We start from the raw sequence: 13,635 nt of genomic DNA, 5'->3' as shown, positions 1-13,635 counted from the left end.
AAAATGGTAAGGGTAACTAGTTACCCACTAGGGAGTTACCCCCCGGGCCCATTATTGTTAGTAGGAATGGGACACGAGTTTGGGGGGGATCCCCAGTTGCCTAAGGAGAAGGCGGGGCTGGGAGATCTCCGGCTAGCAGACACACCCTTGCCCGGGCCTGCAGTGGCCACTCGCGCCAGCTGGCCCACCGCCCTGCCCAAATGCCTCCCTTCACCCCAAGCCGAAGAGGGGTGCGCACGGGGTCCCACGGCTGAGCCAGCTCCCTCCCCGGGCTCCACACCCGAGCCGCGCTGGCGGAGCTCCCGGGGGAGAAGATGGAAGGCACCATGAATGTGCGGAGAGGGTGGGGGAGGCAGGGGGGGAGTGGGGAATGCGGCAGCTGGTCCCCCCCGCGACCAGCCCAGCCCCCCGCCACCCCCCCTCCGCCTCCAACCGAATGGTTTGCTCCGAGCGCCCTATTTAATCCCCGCGACTGCAGCAGCTCCGGCTCCCTCCCGGTCCCCGCCTCGGCCCCGGGCTTGGAAGCGGCTCGGGGGCGCCCTTTTGGACAGCGACATCGTCTCCCCCCGCCCCCCTCCCGTCTCCCCAGCCCCAGCCCCTGGAGACCCAGGGTCGCCAGCGCCCAGCCAGGGAGCCGGCCGGGAAGCGCGATGGGGGCTCCCTCCGCCCTGCCCCTGCTCCTGCTCCTCGCCAGCCGCTGGGCGCCCGGCGGGGCCAACCTCTCCCAGGACGGTGAGTGCGGGAGGGGGCGGCGGGGAGGGATCGGACCGGGCGCGGGTGGGCGCCGGGGAGCCGGTTGGCTTTGTTTGGAACCGGGGGATTCAAGTCTCCAGCCGCTGGAATACCCTTGTGTCTGTCTCTGAGGACCGTGGGGTGTGCCGGGGTGTGCACCCTCCGGTGTGCACCGTCGGTTGTGCGCGTGCTCTCGCGCGCGCTTGTGTGTATGTGTGTGTGTGTGTGTGTGTGTGTGTGCGCGCGCGCGCGCGTGCACCAGAAGTCTGGTTCTCTCAGGGTTGATGTCTATTAGGAACAGCCGCCGGGGTCTGGATGTGTTGATGTCCGTGAGTGCGTGCGTGCGTGCGTGCGCGTGTGCATGTGTGTGTGTTTGTGTGTGTGTGTCTGTCTGTCTGGGTGTGCGCGACTGTGTTGGTGTCTATATGTGTGTATCTGTGTGTATGTCTGTGTCGGTGTGTGTTGGGGGCGGAGTGAGATGTGTCGCTGTTTCAGTCAGGGCGTGTGTCGGGTGTTTGTGTCTGTCTGTCTGTAGAGGTTGGGTAGCCAGCATTCCCCTCAAACTGCTGTATGCAAACATTTCTGCTCCCCCGCTCGCCCGTCCTCCACCCGCGCGCGGCGGAGCCCCGAGTGGGCAGCGAAGGGAGCTTGGGTGAGGCTGTCGAGGGGGGCGTGGGCAAAGAAGGGGGCTTCTCTTGGAAGCAAAACAACAACACAGGGCGGAGGGGCCCCCAGTTTAGATGAACCCCCAATAGGTGCCAAAATCTAAGAGAAACCCAGTGGGAGAGGGAAGGGGTGCAGATTGGGCAAAAGGGAAGCTTAAGGTATTTGGGGAGGGGGACACATGGGCAACCTGAAGCTTTCCTGAGGCTGAACATTCATTTCTTCACATTTGGGGTGGGGTAGCAGACCTAACCTCCTTTGCCTCCAGTCTGCAACTCAACCCTTCTTGGGTTTGTATTGGTCGAGAGGAAGGGAGTGGGGGGAGGGCGGGAGGCGGGGCCGGGCTGAGGGGGCTTGGGAAAGCGCCCCCCCACCCCCCTCCCCAGGCCAGGCTATGTAGGTCAGCGCTGTGGCGGCACCTTCGCCTTTGAGAAGGCTGCTGGCGGGTAATGGGGCGGCATATGGGGCAGACTGTCGGGGAGACCAGGAATGGAGCCCTAGCTCGAAGCTCCGGGTCCCCAGAGGGCTGTCTGCGAAGGGACTGAAGGAATGCATCCACCCCCCTTGTCCTCCCGTCTCCCTCCTCCTCCTTTGGAGGTGGGCTGGGGTGGGGGAGGGGACGCGGGAACCGGACCTCAGCGAGCAAAAAGGGAAGTGGGGAGAGCTGGAAGGAGGGTGGTTGCTATGCCCGGCCAGATGCCAACGAAAAACAGAAAGAACCGCAGGGGAGGAGAAAGGGGAGGCGGCTCCTGGGCGATGGACCCAGTGGCCAGCAGGGATGGGCACCGGGCGGGGCGGGGCGGGGTGGGGAGGGGAGGGGCTGGAACCAAGGAGGATGATGTAGAGCATTTCGTCGGAGGAAAGCAGGCAAGAAGCCAGGGTGCTGGGAGAATTAGAGCTCCACCTTGCCTGACCTCCTCCCCAGGCCCTCTCTCCACTTTAATAAAGGAACTTCCCCTTGGGGTCCCTATGGGAACCCTGGGGATCCCCCTTGTTACAGTTGGCTGGAGATCTCCTTCCACTATCCACTCATCACACTCCCAAAGGGGAGTTTCTACCCATCACCACACAGATATCGGCCACTCCTCTCCCCTGCATGGAATCCCCTTCCCCAGAGGAGTGTGCTGGTGACCCTACTCGCAGAGATGAGCCAGTCCCAGGGGAAGAGCAAGCTAAGCGCAAAGCACAGACAGGCTGCGGGGTGTTTGTGCCTCAGTAACAACTCTCCTAGGAGGCCTTGACTTTTAGCCTTGGCCCCTGGCCTTCCTATCCTGTCAGCTGAGTTAAAGAGGCAGGTGTCACCCAAACTACAACTGTTTGGCAATGGAAACTAAAGGCATCAGGTTGAGACCTGAAAAGAGAAAAAAAAAGTGTCACCCCAGAGAGAGCGTCAGGCTCTTCTATGCTAGGATGTCAACATGAGAGGCTAGGGTAAATCTGTGAACTAATCAGGTCTTCCTTTCCTAACTGTGCTGATCTTTCTTAAGGTTCAACTCTAATCAGGCTTAAAGGAGAGAAACAGAGAACAGTTCTGTTCTCTAACTTCTGAGTGGGGAATTTAAGATAAATGGGTAAGGAAGGAGAGGGCAGTTAGAGTTCCCTTTCCAAAGAATCATTTTCCTGCAGAGCATCTTGCCCACAGATACTGGATACTGGTCTAGTGTGCAGTGGCTCTGAATGGACTGACATATAAGATGTAACACCACAAGAACTTTTATGTCAAATGAGTTTTGTTCTTGATTTCTGGATCTGAGAAGGCCAGCTTTGATGGAGGGAGGAAGGAACATAGACTCAGTGCTTAGGAATGGCATTCTGAGGATGATTCTTACCAGGGTCATGCAGAAGTGTGTCTAGTACCCCTGAGTTGGACTGGGGCCTGTGGGCAGGGAGGTAGGTAGTATTTCTCTCATAGGTAATGTTTGTGGTGCAAAGGTTGAAAGACCAACAACCCTAATACACGGATGCTTGAATAGTCCTGGGTATTGTAGTAAGGCACCCCTTTCCACTTAGAAAAAGAAAAATAAACTCCATATACTGCTTCTGTTCACGGCTCCCTTGAGGACAGCATACATTTTTTAAGCTTCACAAGGCTGAACAGGGATTGAGAAGCTGGAAAAGGGCAAGCAATTGCTATCTGAATCTGGCTACAAGTACCATGGCTACAAGCTCTGGAATTTGCCACCTGTCCACCCTTTTATTTCTCTACTGGTACTGGCAGAAGTTGGCAACTCTATCTTCAAAGGATAAAAGGCCTAAGAACCTAATGCACCCTGTGGTCATCTCTCTGGTGAGCAGCTTGACTTTTGACATTGTGACCAGCCTCTTTTGGGTTCTTCCTTCAAGTTATTTCTAGAACTCTGCAATTTGTCCCACTGTAGAAACAGATGGATGGACAGTCTTGGTTTGCTTCAGACCAGATTACAGCCATCTAACCTTGCACTTTACTAACCCATACATGTCTATCTGCTCTTTCCCAATGACCTTCGGTCCACTGCTATCCATTCTGCAGCCTCTTGGCTAGGTGCCCAGGGTAGAGATCATACCCAATGTGCCAGAGAAATCGAGCAGTCATTCTCTACAGTGCTGTCCATGGATATGTTTGGCAGATCTACTACCTCCCTTTTCTGTTCCTTGTTACAGCTTTAACTGTTCTATTCACCCTGTTCCTGTTCTCTTCCTAGTTTGCAGCTATAACTCTTGGGAAGGATATGCTCTCCCTTAAGATAGTGTGCATTCTGGCACAGAGAAGTTGAGGGAAAATTTTTTTTTTTAAGAAAGAGCCGTGGGAATAGTAGAGTTTAGTTATTTCCATGAAGAACCAGTCTGTCTGATGTGGGGCCCAATCTAAGGCATGTCAAATGCCTCCTCAGCAGTTAGGCCAAACGTTCCTTATTAAACACCACCCCTCCCCCAAGTCTGGGCAGCATTGTTGGTTTTTACTAAAACCTTTGAACTCCTTTATCATATAAATAAAACAGATCCCAGGAGAATTGCTCTTATTCTTCCTATAATCCTCCCCTATAATCCTGGGGTTCTGCTGCACAGTCCAAAATCCTGTCCTCGTCCAACAGAGGAAGAAAGAAAACCCAATCCTCATTTCAAGAGTGTCTTGCTAGGGATGTTCAGGATTCACTTGGAGTGGGTGACTCACTCTTCTGCAGCCATCAAATTCCACAGATGGCATCTTTTTGATGTTCTGGTCACTTTGAAATGGCAGAGTGGGTAGTTGTGCCATTGTTCTGTAAATCCTTAGATTTGATTTTAATACTCTGTGTGGTTACTATACTGTCTCTTGTAGTCCAAACAATATGTAAAATGGGATAAAAATTTGTTTTTCCTTAGGTCACAAGTTAGGGGGAAAATATCTTCACAGTTGTCACCAGAGAAAAATGCATTGTCACATTCTTTACTCTTTTCTATTCTTGTGATACTGTTTGCTGGTTCAACAATACCTTTTTTGTCCTCTAATTCTCAGTAATTAAACTTCATCTAAGGATGGTTAATCTAGGCTCCAGATTCTTCCTGAATGCAAGTTGTGGTCTGAGACTGCCCCTACTGGTGACTGAATTTAAAAATCCAGGGTACTAGAAAGTTTGTGCTGAAGATCAAACCAAACCCAGGGCCTCATGCCTGATAGGCAACCACTGAGCTACTCCCTAGCCCTCTATCGTCTCCCTTCACTTTTCTTGTTAGATTTGATGTTTCCTGTTTAGCCACTGGCTAAAGGCCAATATACTAGAACATTTTGTTTCCTGAACAGGGTCATGTCCTAGAGGTTCACCAATAGGCTCTGAGAATAGCAAGCCCCATGGGAATGCTTATAAAACAGAGTGAGAAGGAAAGAAAGAGGGAGAGGGAGAGAGAGAGAAGGGAGAAGGGATAGAAGAAAAGAAGCAGAGGGAATGAAGGGCAAAAAGAAAGAAGGAGAAAAAGGGGTGAAGAGGGAGGGAAGGAGAGAGAAGATTACAAAAATACCCTGGAGGGGCAAGCCACTAGGAAAAATTCAAGTCTCTAAGAAGAAAGCCAATGTAGGGATACTTTGTCATTATAAAAGAGAAAAGAACAGGACTTGGACCTATGTCTGCTTCTAGGATCAGTAGTAATGCTAAGTGCTCTCAATGCTCAGAAGTTTTGTAACTATGCAAGTACAAACCCAATCATTCTCTTACATGTTGCAAGGGAATTTACCTCATCTGTTACTGAGACCCCAAGCTCTCAAGGGTTGTAAACGCATGAAGCTGTTGAGCTTTGCACAATAGAGGCTGTGAACACTTACATATTCATTGAAGCAGCAAGTATTGAAGAAAGAATCATTTGGGGAAAGAATCACTTCCCTAGGTATGAAAGACAGTGACCACATTTCCCAACTAATGTGAAGGACTTGAAGTCCTGAGGACAATCCCCTTCTGAGATATGATCTCCTACCTTTTCCCCATGTATGAACGAGTATAGGCTATTTATAACAATTTTTAGTGTATCAGAGAACTTGGATACATCTGATAACATATCTAGTCATAAAAACACATTTTGGCTTCTAGTGATCTAGTGTGTCTGAGAGGGGGCATAGGCTCTTTGTGCTGTTTCCTCCAACAGAAGATAAGGTTAATTTTATTGATAATAAGTTGTAGCAAATAAAAACCCTCTCCATATAGTGATGGAGATATTTTAGGTACCTAGGTATGATATCTATTATAGAGCTACAAACTAACTCTGGTGATGGTCCTCAGATTTTAACACAGTCTCTTGGGCATGTGTATGCCCAGTTCAGACAGAGCCTCTCAGGAGTTCTTCAGTGATGACTGTAGCATGATTACAAGTTGTGCATTGTTTTAAAGTTGGTGTTTACGAGAGTTGGCTGCTTGAACCTATGATTCCACTTCCCCTGCTCTTTGTAGAACTACCTGTGCTTTGAGCTCTCCATGGTGCTAGCCCCTGACAGGGACACTCCAGGCTCTTCTTGTTGCTCTCCATGGTCCTGCTCTACCTCCAAGCTTCAGAATCTACTTTACTCCCTAACAGTGCAGCCCTCAGCACAGGGCTGAAAATTCCCTCTCTGATGCACAACACACACACACACACACACACACACACAAACACACACACACACACACACACACACACACACACACACACACACACAAGGTCTCTGATCTACTACAAAGAACAAACCCTGAGATGTAAATCTGATGAGCCCTTGTGGCTTCATAGTCCATTGAAGGAAGGTGACAGAAGAACAATTCTTAGGGGAAAAAAAGAAAGAAGTGCATTTAGAGATGCTCAGGAAATTGGGATCTACAGTGACCTTGAATGGTCTCATGTTTTACTATGTCTGGCTTCATAAATAGAAAAATGAACTACATGCAGTCATGTACTAGGTTGAGATAATGTTGCTCATACATGATATACCACAGATATGAAGTGTAAGATGATTCCTACTCAGTTCATAAGCATGCAACCTCAACAACACTCTGAACTTGACAGCCCATTTAACTTCTGTCATGGTGCTTCTTTTCCTTTTTCCTTCAACCTTAGCAAATGCAAAGACAATATGTAATCATGGGTAACCTGAATAGATAAGAGGAATCCAATATTTGTGAGGCATAGAAAACAAATAGTAGAACCCAACTCATTTCCTTACCTTTATAGATATCTTATGCAGAACCAATTCTCTTAAATGTAACTTGCCTACACCAGAGACCGGTTTCTCATCATATCTCAGTAGATGCATCTTATTTTTCACTTGCTACTTTTGCTCTTCTCTTCTCTCAGGGTATCTGCTAATACACTGATGACATCAAGTATGGTAAAGATCAAAGAATGTTCAGCCCTAGTCAGTCTTAGACTAACTAGGCTGCTCCTTAATCACACCAGAACTCCACAAACTACTTTCCCTTACGTGTAAACTACCTCATGTCAATTTCTGCATGATAGTTCATTTAATAGTTATACTTATGAGTGACCTAGAGCAGAGTCTAGGTGGAAGGCAGGCTTCCCTAATGAGTTTCCAGGCTCCCTCCTTCATTTCCTCATTTGAAACAAGGAGAAGCTTCATTCCTCAAGGACAGGTAATGAGGGTGATTTATCTCTATGAGCGAACCTTCTGCAAGACCGAATTGGGGTTACAGGAACAGCTGGAGTATCTCCCATCTCCTCCTTTCCCTAAGCCCCCTGTTCTGGTGAAGAGCAGACATATTTCAGGAAGGGTACAAATGCAGAGATTCCAACTGTTTCAATGCCCCTGTGTGTGAATTCTTATCTGTGGAATTTTTCAAACCTGTCTTCTCTCTCCATTTTTTTTTCTCCAGGAAAATAAAAATAAGAAAAGTTGCATGTTTTTTTTTAAATAACAAAATTTTGTATTCTCCAATGATTTATTTTCCTTCATCTAGCCAGACTTACATTAATTGTATATTGATTGCTAATTACAAGCCCATTTTTAGCTCATTTACTTCTAGCTTAGGGTCAAGAAGGTTAGGTGCATCACCTTGCCTGAGGGAAAAGGAAAAATGAAAACAATGTCTTGGCCATTTATCTCCAAGATAGCCATTACTTGTGTCTGCCCTTTCTTCATAAAGTGCTGAATTTGGCAAAGTAGGCTGGGAGACTAGTATGTCCAATAGGGACTTTCTTAGCATATGCAGGTCCCTTTTATATATGTTTATTGTTTATCTTCTATCCCCTGGCTCTCTGCTTCCAGTTCTGATTCAAGAACCCATCCAAATTCTCAGACAGGATAAAAAGCTCCTGAAAGTGAACTAGGTTATTAAGTCCCTGATTTAAATACCTGATACTTCTTAGTAAGACTGTAATAAGTACATCAATGACAGGTAACAGGATTTATCGTGTTCAGTTTTTAAAGCGCCTGGGACTGAGTTCTTCCATGATGATAAAATAAGGGGCCAGTTTTACCATCTGTTCCGAACCATTTGTCATACAGCAAATGCAGGAATTACAGTGGGGCAATAGCATTCACAAGTTCTAACTAGTTCTTGTACTTTATAAGGATGAAATCTTTTCAAACACATTTTATGTTTCCCCTTCCATCTCTATCCCATAATCTCACCCAAATATAAAATAATACAGCACCACTAAGCCCCCAAGCTTCCCATATTTTCCTTTATCCTCAACTGCTGCAGGATGCCAACTCTTTTCTGGTTTCCAAGCCTTGGAGTCCAATGTCAGTGACAGATGGACTGAGCCTCAGCCCTGGGGAGGAGAGAATTCTGGCCCTCTCCTGGGGAGTTTGAGCAGAAGAAAGAGTCTAAATTCTGCTTTGGGGAGAATCTCTTAGTTTATACCATATGGTTTTCTGGAATAAGAGGATTCTCATTAATATGGGCATGTGAAAAGGACTCTGTATCTGGGTCATAATAAAGCTGTGTATTTATGTTGGAAAAAACAAAAGCAAGGCTATGAATAATGAAGATCATAGTGGTGTGTGTGTGTGTGTGTGTGTGTGTGTGTGTGTGTGTGTGTGTGTGTGTGTGTGTTGAAGGGCACATGCTGAAGGAGAGAAGAAGGATAACCAGGTTGGAATATGCATGCATCTTAGGGAACACAAAAAAGTGTGTACCCACATCAAAGATGAGACATTCAATGAAGGCTTAAGAAGAGAAGAAGAGATATTTCTGTCAAAACAGTACTATTTGCCATTTGGGGGATTGTGAGATCTGTAGACTTGGAAAAAGGTGTCTGTTTCATGGGAGAGTTAAATTCCCAAGAAGGCACAAAGTAAGACTAATGTGAATAACGTTTCCATCACTCTTTTAAAACACAGATTATTTTTCTAAAGCAAGAGAAATGAAGGGGAGAGACTAAAATCTCAGTGAGGCTTGAGGGAATCAGGGAAACTATGATCGTGTGGGTGTGTGGAGCAGAACACATTCTTCTTCAAGTAACGCTCTTACGCATTGCCCTGAACCTGTCATCCACACCTTGACTCTGATCATCCAGTGAAGGGAAACAGTAAAAACAAGTCAGGAAAATCAGAACTAGCCTGCCTTCTAACAAATTAAACTTGTTTGCAGCACTGTAACCCCACCACACCCAGCCATCAACCTGAAAGATCGAAAGTGCTGCATAAAGAGCGAAGGAGATAGATGAAGCCTGTTTAGAAAAGGAAACTGTCCGTGCATTCAAACAGGTACTCAGACACTAAGATGAGGACAAGTGAGCAAGGGCAAGGTGTTGGGACCTGGATAGAGATTTTACAGCCTTGGGAAATCTGTTCTTTATTTCTCCTTGAATTTCTGAACTGTTAGGCCCCCATTCCCAGTCTGTCATCTCTTACCCTTCCAATGAGCTTAATTAATTTCTTGTCTAACTCTGTTATGTTTCTTTTCCTAAATACTTTTTTAAGATGGGATCTTTTCCCCCTTAGTTATATTGGGTATGTTATTAAAGTGGCACGTTTACCTTTAAGGGTATAAAATCCTCCCACTTTAGTTTAAGGAGAGAGCAAAGAATTCAAACAAAACCTATCCTCCTCCTGATTTTCAGTTGTAGTAGAATGCAGAACCCAAGGCAGCCCTGCCCTGATTTCCAAAGTACGTGATCATAGTGAGAAGAGGATGAGAAGATGAGGTGAACAGATACTCCTAAAATGGCTCAAGGTCATTATCATCCCAGTAAGAGATGACATGTGCACAGAGAGGTGTCACTTAGCCATCCCTTGGGCTGTGTCTCCTCCCAGCCTTTAGTACCGAGTGCTAGATGCTTGTTGAGCGCACATAGTCCTGTCCCAGAAGGAAAGAGCTGAGGCTAGGAAGGGGCTATTTGGGATCAGATACCCCTCTGTTTTGTGTTTCAACTGCAGTTTTCCTTGCCACAACCCAGTATTGGCTACAGAGGGGCTTGTTTTGATTGGGGGCCAGCCCAGGGCTCCCTCCCAGTGCTAATGCACTGAGAACACTGACTCAATAGCAAATCAAAGCAACAGCTGTCCCCACCTCCTTCTCTACCACCCACTTCCCAGTCTCTGCTCCACAGAATCTTAACTAAGTCTCTGAGCACTCCCCTCCTTCCCCAGCCTACCACAAGCCCACTTCTGCCTTCAGAGTTTTTTTTTTTTTTTTCTTTCTAGTTCAAGAATAAGACAGGCTCTTCTGCTATTTCTCTCATCTCATCTAGACCCTGGTTCCTACTTCAAAATCAAGTTAGCATTCCCAGGTCTCTCTAGGGGGACATGCTCCAGGAGGAACACACACAGGCCAGGCACATGAGCATGAGTACACGTGCACACACGCACACACACACACACACACACACACACGTGCACACACACGGATCCTGTCCTCACAGTTATTCACTTTCACTCATAGGGAAATGACAGTAGTTTCTTCCCTTCAGCCCCTCTTTTCATGAGAACTAGAACCTGCTGGTAAGATCTGACATTTATGAAGTTGTGCTTCGTGACCCATCTTCAGGACCCCCTTCCTATAATTTTACCACAACTTCTCCAACTTCTCTTGGTATTTGGTAGACTTCCTTCCCTTGAGTTTTAGGGTCCTAAGGTTCTTCAGTATCACATACTGAGAGATAAGCAGGAAGGAGAGATAGATATCGCTAGACGGAAAATTCAAATCAATGGAAACTTTACTTTTGAATTTGCTAGTCCACAAAAATGATATGAAATTATATTAGTCCTCACCAAATGCCTGGGTGACTACACTGATGTCCTAAACCTCTTTGATCTTTGCTTTCTCCCCATTAAAGAAGAGAGTTAATCTGGGGTGTGTGACTCAGTGTTTTGCTTCTCAACATTGGGGGTGGGGCACAAATACACAAAACCACAAGAATGTTGAACTGACTGCTACTTAAAATTGTGTCAACTCTAAAGGTCTACGTCTCCAATAATTATTTTAAAAAAACTATTTTAGGCAATGAAGTAGAACCCAAAGAAGGAAGAATTATTGAACTTTGGCAACAGAGAAGCAGAAAAGACATTATTTCCATTCTGGCTGGTAGAATCAAAGATCTTCGGAATAACTGCCTCTGGCCATTAGGGGTCAGTAGAAAATGACCAAGCCTACAAATTCACTGTAGGGCTTTAGGTAGCATATAAAACATATTTCTTCACAGCACTATAGTGTGTGATACTTTTTTTTTAAACAATTGGATGTGGAAAATGTTTCTGAATGACTTTAAAAATTGTTTTATTTGTTTTTTTAAAGTAAGACCCAAGTTAATACCAAGGTAAGCTTTCTTTGTAACAGTCACTTCCTCACATCTACCCCCAGGCAACCTAGCCAACTACTCCCAAGATGCCTTCCTCATCTCCCCTAGAAAAGCCCAGCCTCAAACTATCCCACACCCAGGAAACAAATGTCTTCCTTTCTCAACTAGCTGAGCATTGAACTAAAAGTTGTCTGTCATGTACATAGTAAAACTTGCCTGTGCCCAGACTGAGTTCTTCTAAAACAAAACCCCTGAATAATCTAAAAATGTGAGACATTTGTTCTACAAACCCTAGATCTCTGGTCCAGGCTTTACCAAGCTAAGAGGTTAATTAGCATCATAGGGATTTCCTACAGTGAAGACTCTATTTCCCACCCCTGCTGACCATCTATTTCCACTTCTCTTTAACATGCCTCTTTGGAGAGCAAAGCAAAGCCCTGAGAGAGTAATATTAGTGATTGCAGGCCCGAGAGGCAGGCCTTTTGATAAACAAGACTCTGAGAGGAAAAACTGGACAACAGCAACAACACAGGGAAGAATGAGAAGGAGCAAGGTCTGTCTTGGTAGCCCACACAGGGGAAAAAAATGTGGAAAGGGAAGGGGCCTAGATCACAGAGGCAGAGAAGAAATTTGATTGAGCTTTGACGTTGGGAAATGAATGTGAACTGGAGCATGCCCAAGCTCAGGAAAGGTTATCTGGACTTGCTGCTGCCCAGGGAAGGCAGTCTCATCCCTGAGGAGCACCACAGATAGAAGGAGATGTACCTGAAAAGACAAAGGGGCACTGATGGCAGAATCACCTGTACCTCTGAAAGGGCCCGGCCACCCCTCTGGCTGTGTTGCAATGCTGCAGACATTAGGTAACAAGAAATTCAAGGGAGAAGAAGCAACATTAGAAAAGTGTGGAAGATGGAAAGTTGGAGACTCTTGACACAAGGTCCTAGACGAGTCAACGATAGAGATTTGCGTAAATGAGGCACAATGGTGCCGGCCAAAGAGCAGATCTAGGAAGTAAAGTGTAGAGAGCCCTTTGGGATCTGAACTTTTTTTTCTTTTTTCTTTGATCTAAAGTCAAAGTGACTCCCCCAAATCTTGGAGTTATCATCTAAATCAGGATTTAGACGGAGTGGGTCTAAAGGCACAATCAGGCATTCACTGTCAAAGAAAAACTATGGCTGTGAGCAGAAAGAAAAGCTCTAGGTGCTGAGTTCTGAGTCTGCTTAAACCATGGCCATTTTCTCCCATGGGTAGCCCAAATATGTCTAAGAATTCCCTAAGAACTTAGAGCCAGGGATAGGTTACAGTAAGAAGATCTGGTCAGAGAGCTTAGCAGTGAGCTTCCTAATGTTGGGTACACCATTCTAAAAGTGGGTGCCTCTAGTATTTTAGGCCACAGCCCCCAGTGTGTTTTCCCCTCGGAGATAACACTCCTCCACCCACTTGTCATGGTAGTCGTGAGGAATAACAAGTAGGCTGGGATGAACAGTATTTTTAACTCTGGAGTCAGAGAAATGCTGAGTCATCACCACCACCACCACCATCATCACCATGATCATCATCATCATTACCACCACCACCATCATCACTATCATCACCACCATCACCATCATCATCAACTGTTACTCAGGGAAGCTGGTTTTCTCCACAGTCAGGGAAGTGGAGCTCCAGACCCTAGCACTGGTAAGACCAGCAGCAATTCTGGAAGAGGTCTCCAACCCTTTGTCCCAAATGTGTACACATGACCCTGCTGATAGACCTATGGCCAGTCCATTATAAAACCACAAAACAGATAGCGAATGGAAAGGAAGACACGTAAACCAGGCGATCAAGGGTGATGCTAACAGATCCACACATAGACTTTCTTATGAGAGACACTTAAATAACAGATATAATACATTTGTATTCATTTGAGGCACTCAATTATTCAATAAATATTTATTGAGCACTTACTAAGTGTGAGACCCTGTGCTTGCAATGAGCACTGAATCGCAGGTGTCAATGCATGCTTTGAAGAGCCATGGTGGTGAGTCTCCAATTCCCACCTCTGCTACTCTTAATATGAAC

The 13,635-nt window shown here is 46.3% G+C and overlaps 1 protein-coding gene across 2 annotated transcripts in view; it reads left to right on the top strand.

Annotated features, from left to right (window-relative positions):
• The first annotated feature begins 489 nt into the window (after window positions 1-489).
• Window positions 490-13,635, top strand: part of Cadm3 (cell adhesion molecule 3) — a 31,762-nt gene continuing 18,616 nt past the window's right edge. Inside the window, exon 1 of one of the 2 annotated variants that reach the window (XM_042682324.1) lies at window positions 490-732. In XM_042682324.1, the coding sequence (XP_042538258.1) occupies window positions 651-732 (82 nt within the window). In that variant the 5' untranslated portion in view covers window positions 490-650. The remainder of the gene's footprint in view (window positions 733-13,635) is intronic. The other variant, XM_042682323.1, reaches the window with a different exon arrangement.

The sequence above is a fragment of the Dipodomys spectabilis genome, unplaced genomic scaffold, assembly GCF_019054845.1.
Source record: "Dipodomys spectabilis isolate Male_0828 unplaced genomic scaffold, ASM1905484v1 ptg000069l, whole genome shotgun sequence".
Classification (NCBI taxonomy): Eukaryota; Metazoa; Chordata; class Mammalia; order Rodentia; family Heteromyidae; genus Dipodomys; species Dipodomys spectabilis.
Note: the sequence above shows the minus strand (reverse complement) of the source record. Positions and strands in the feature narration are given on the sequence as shown.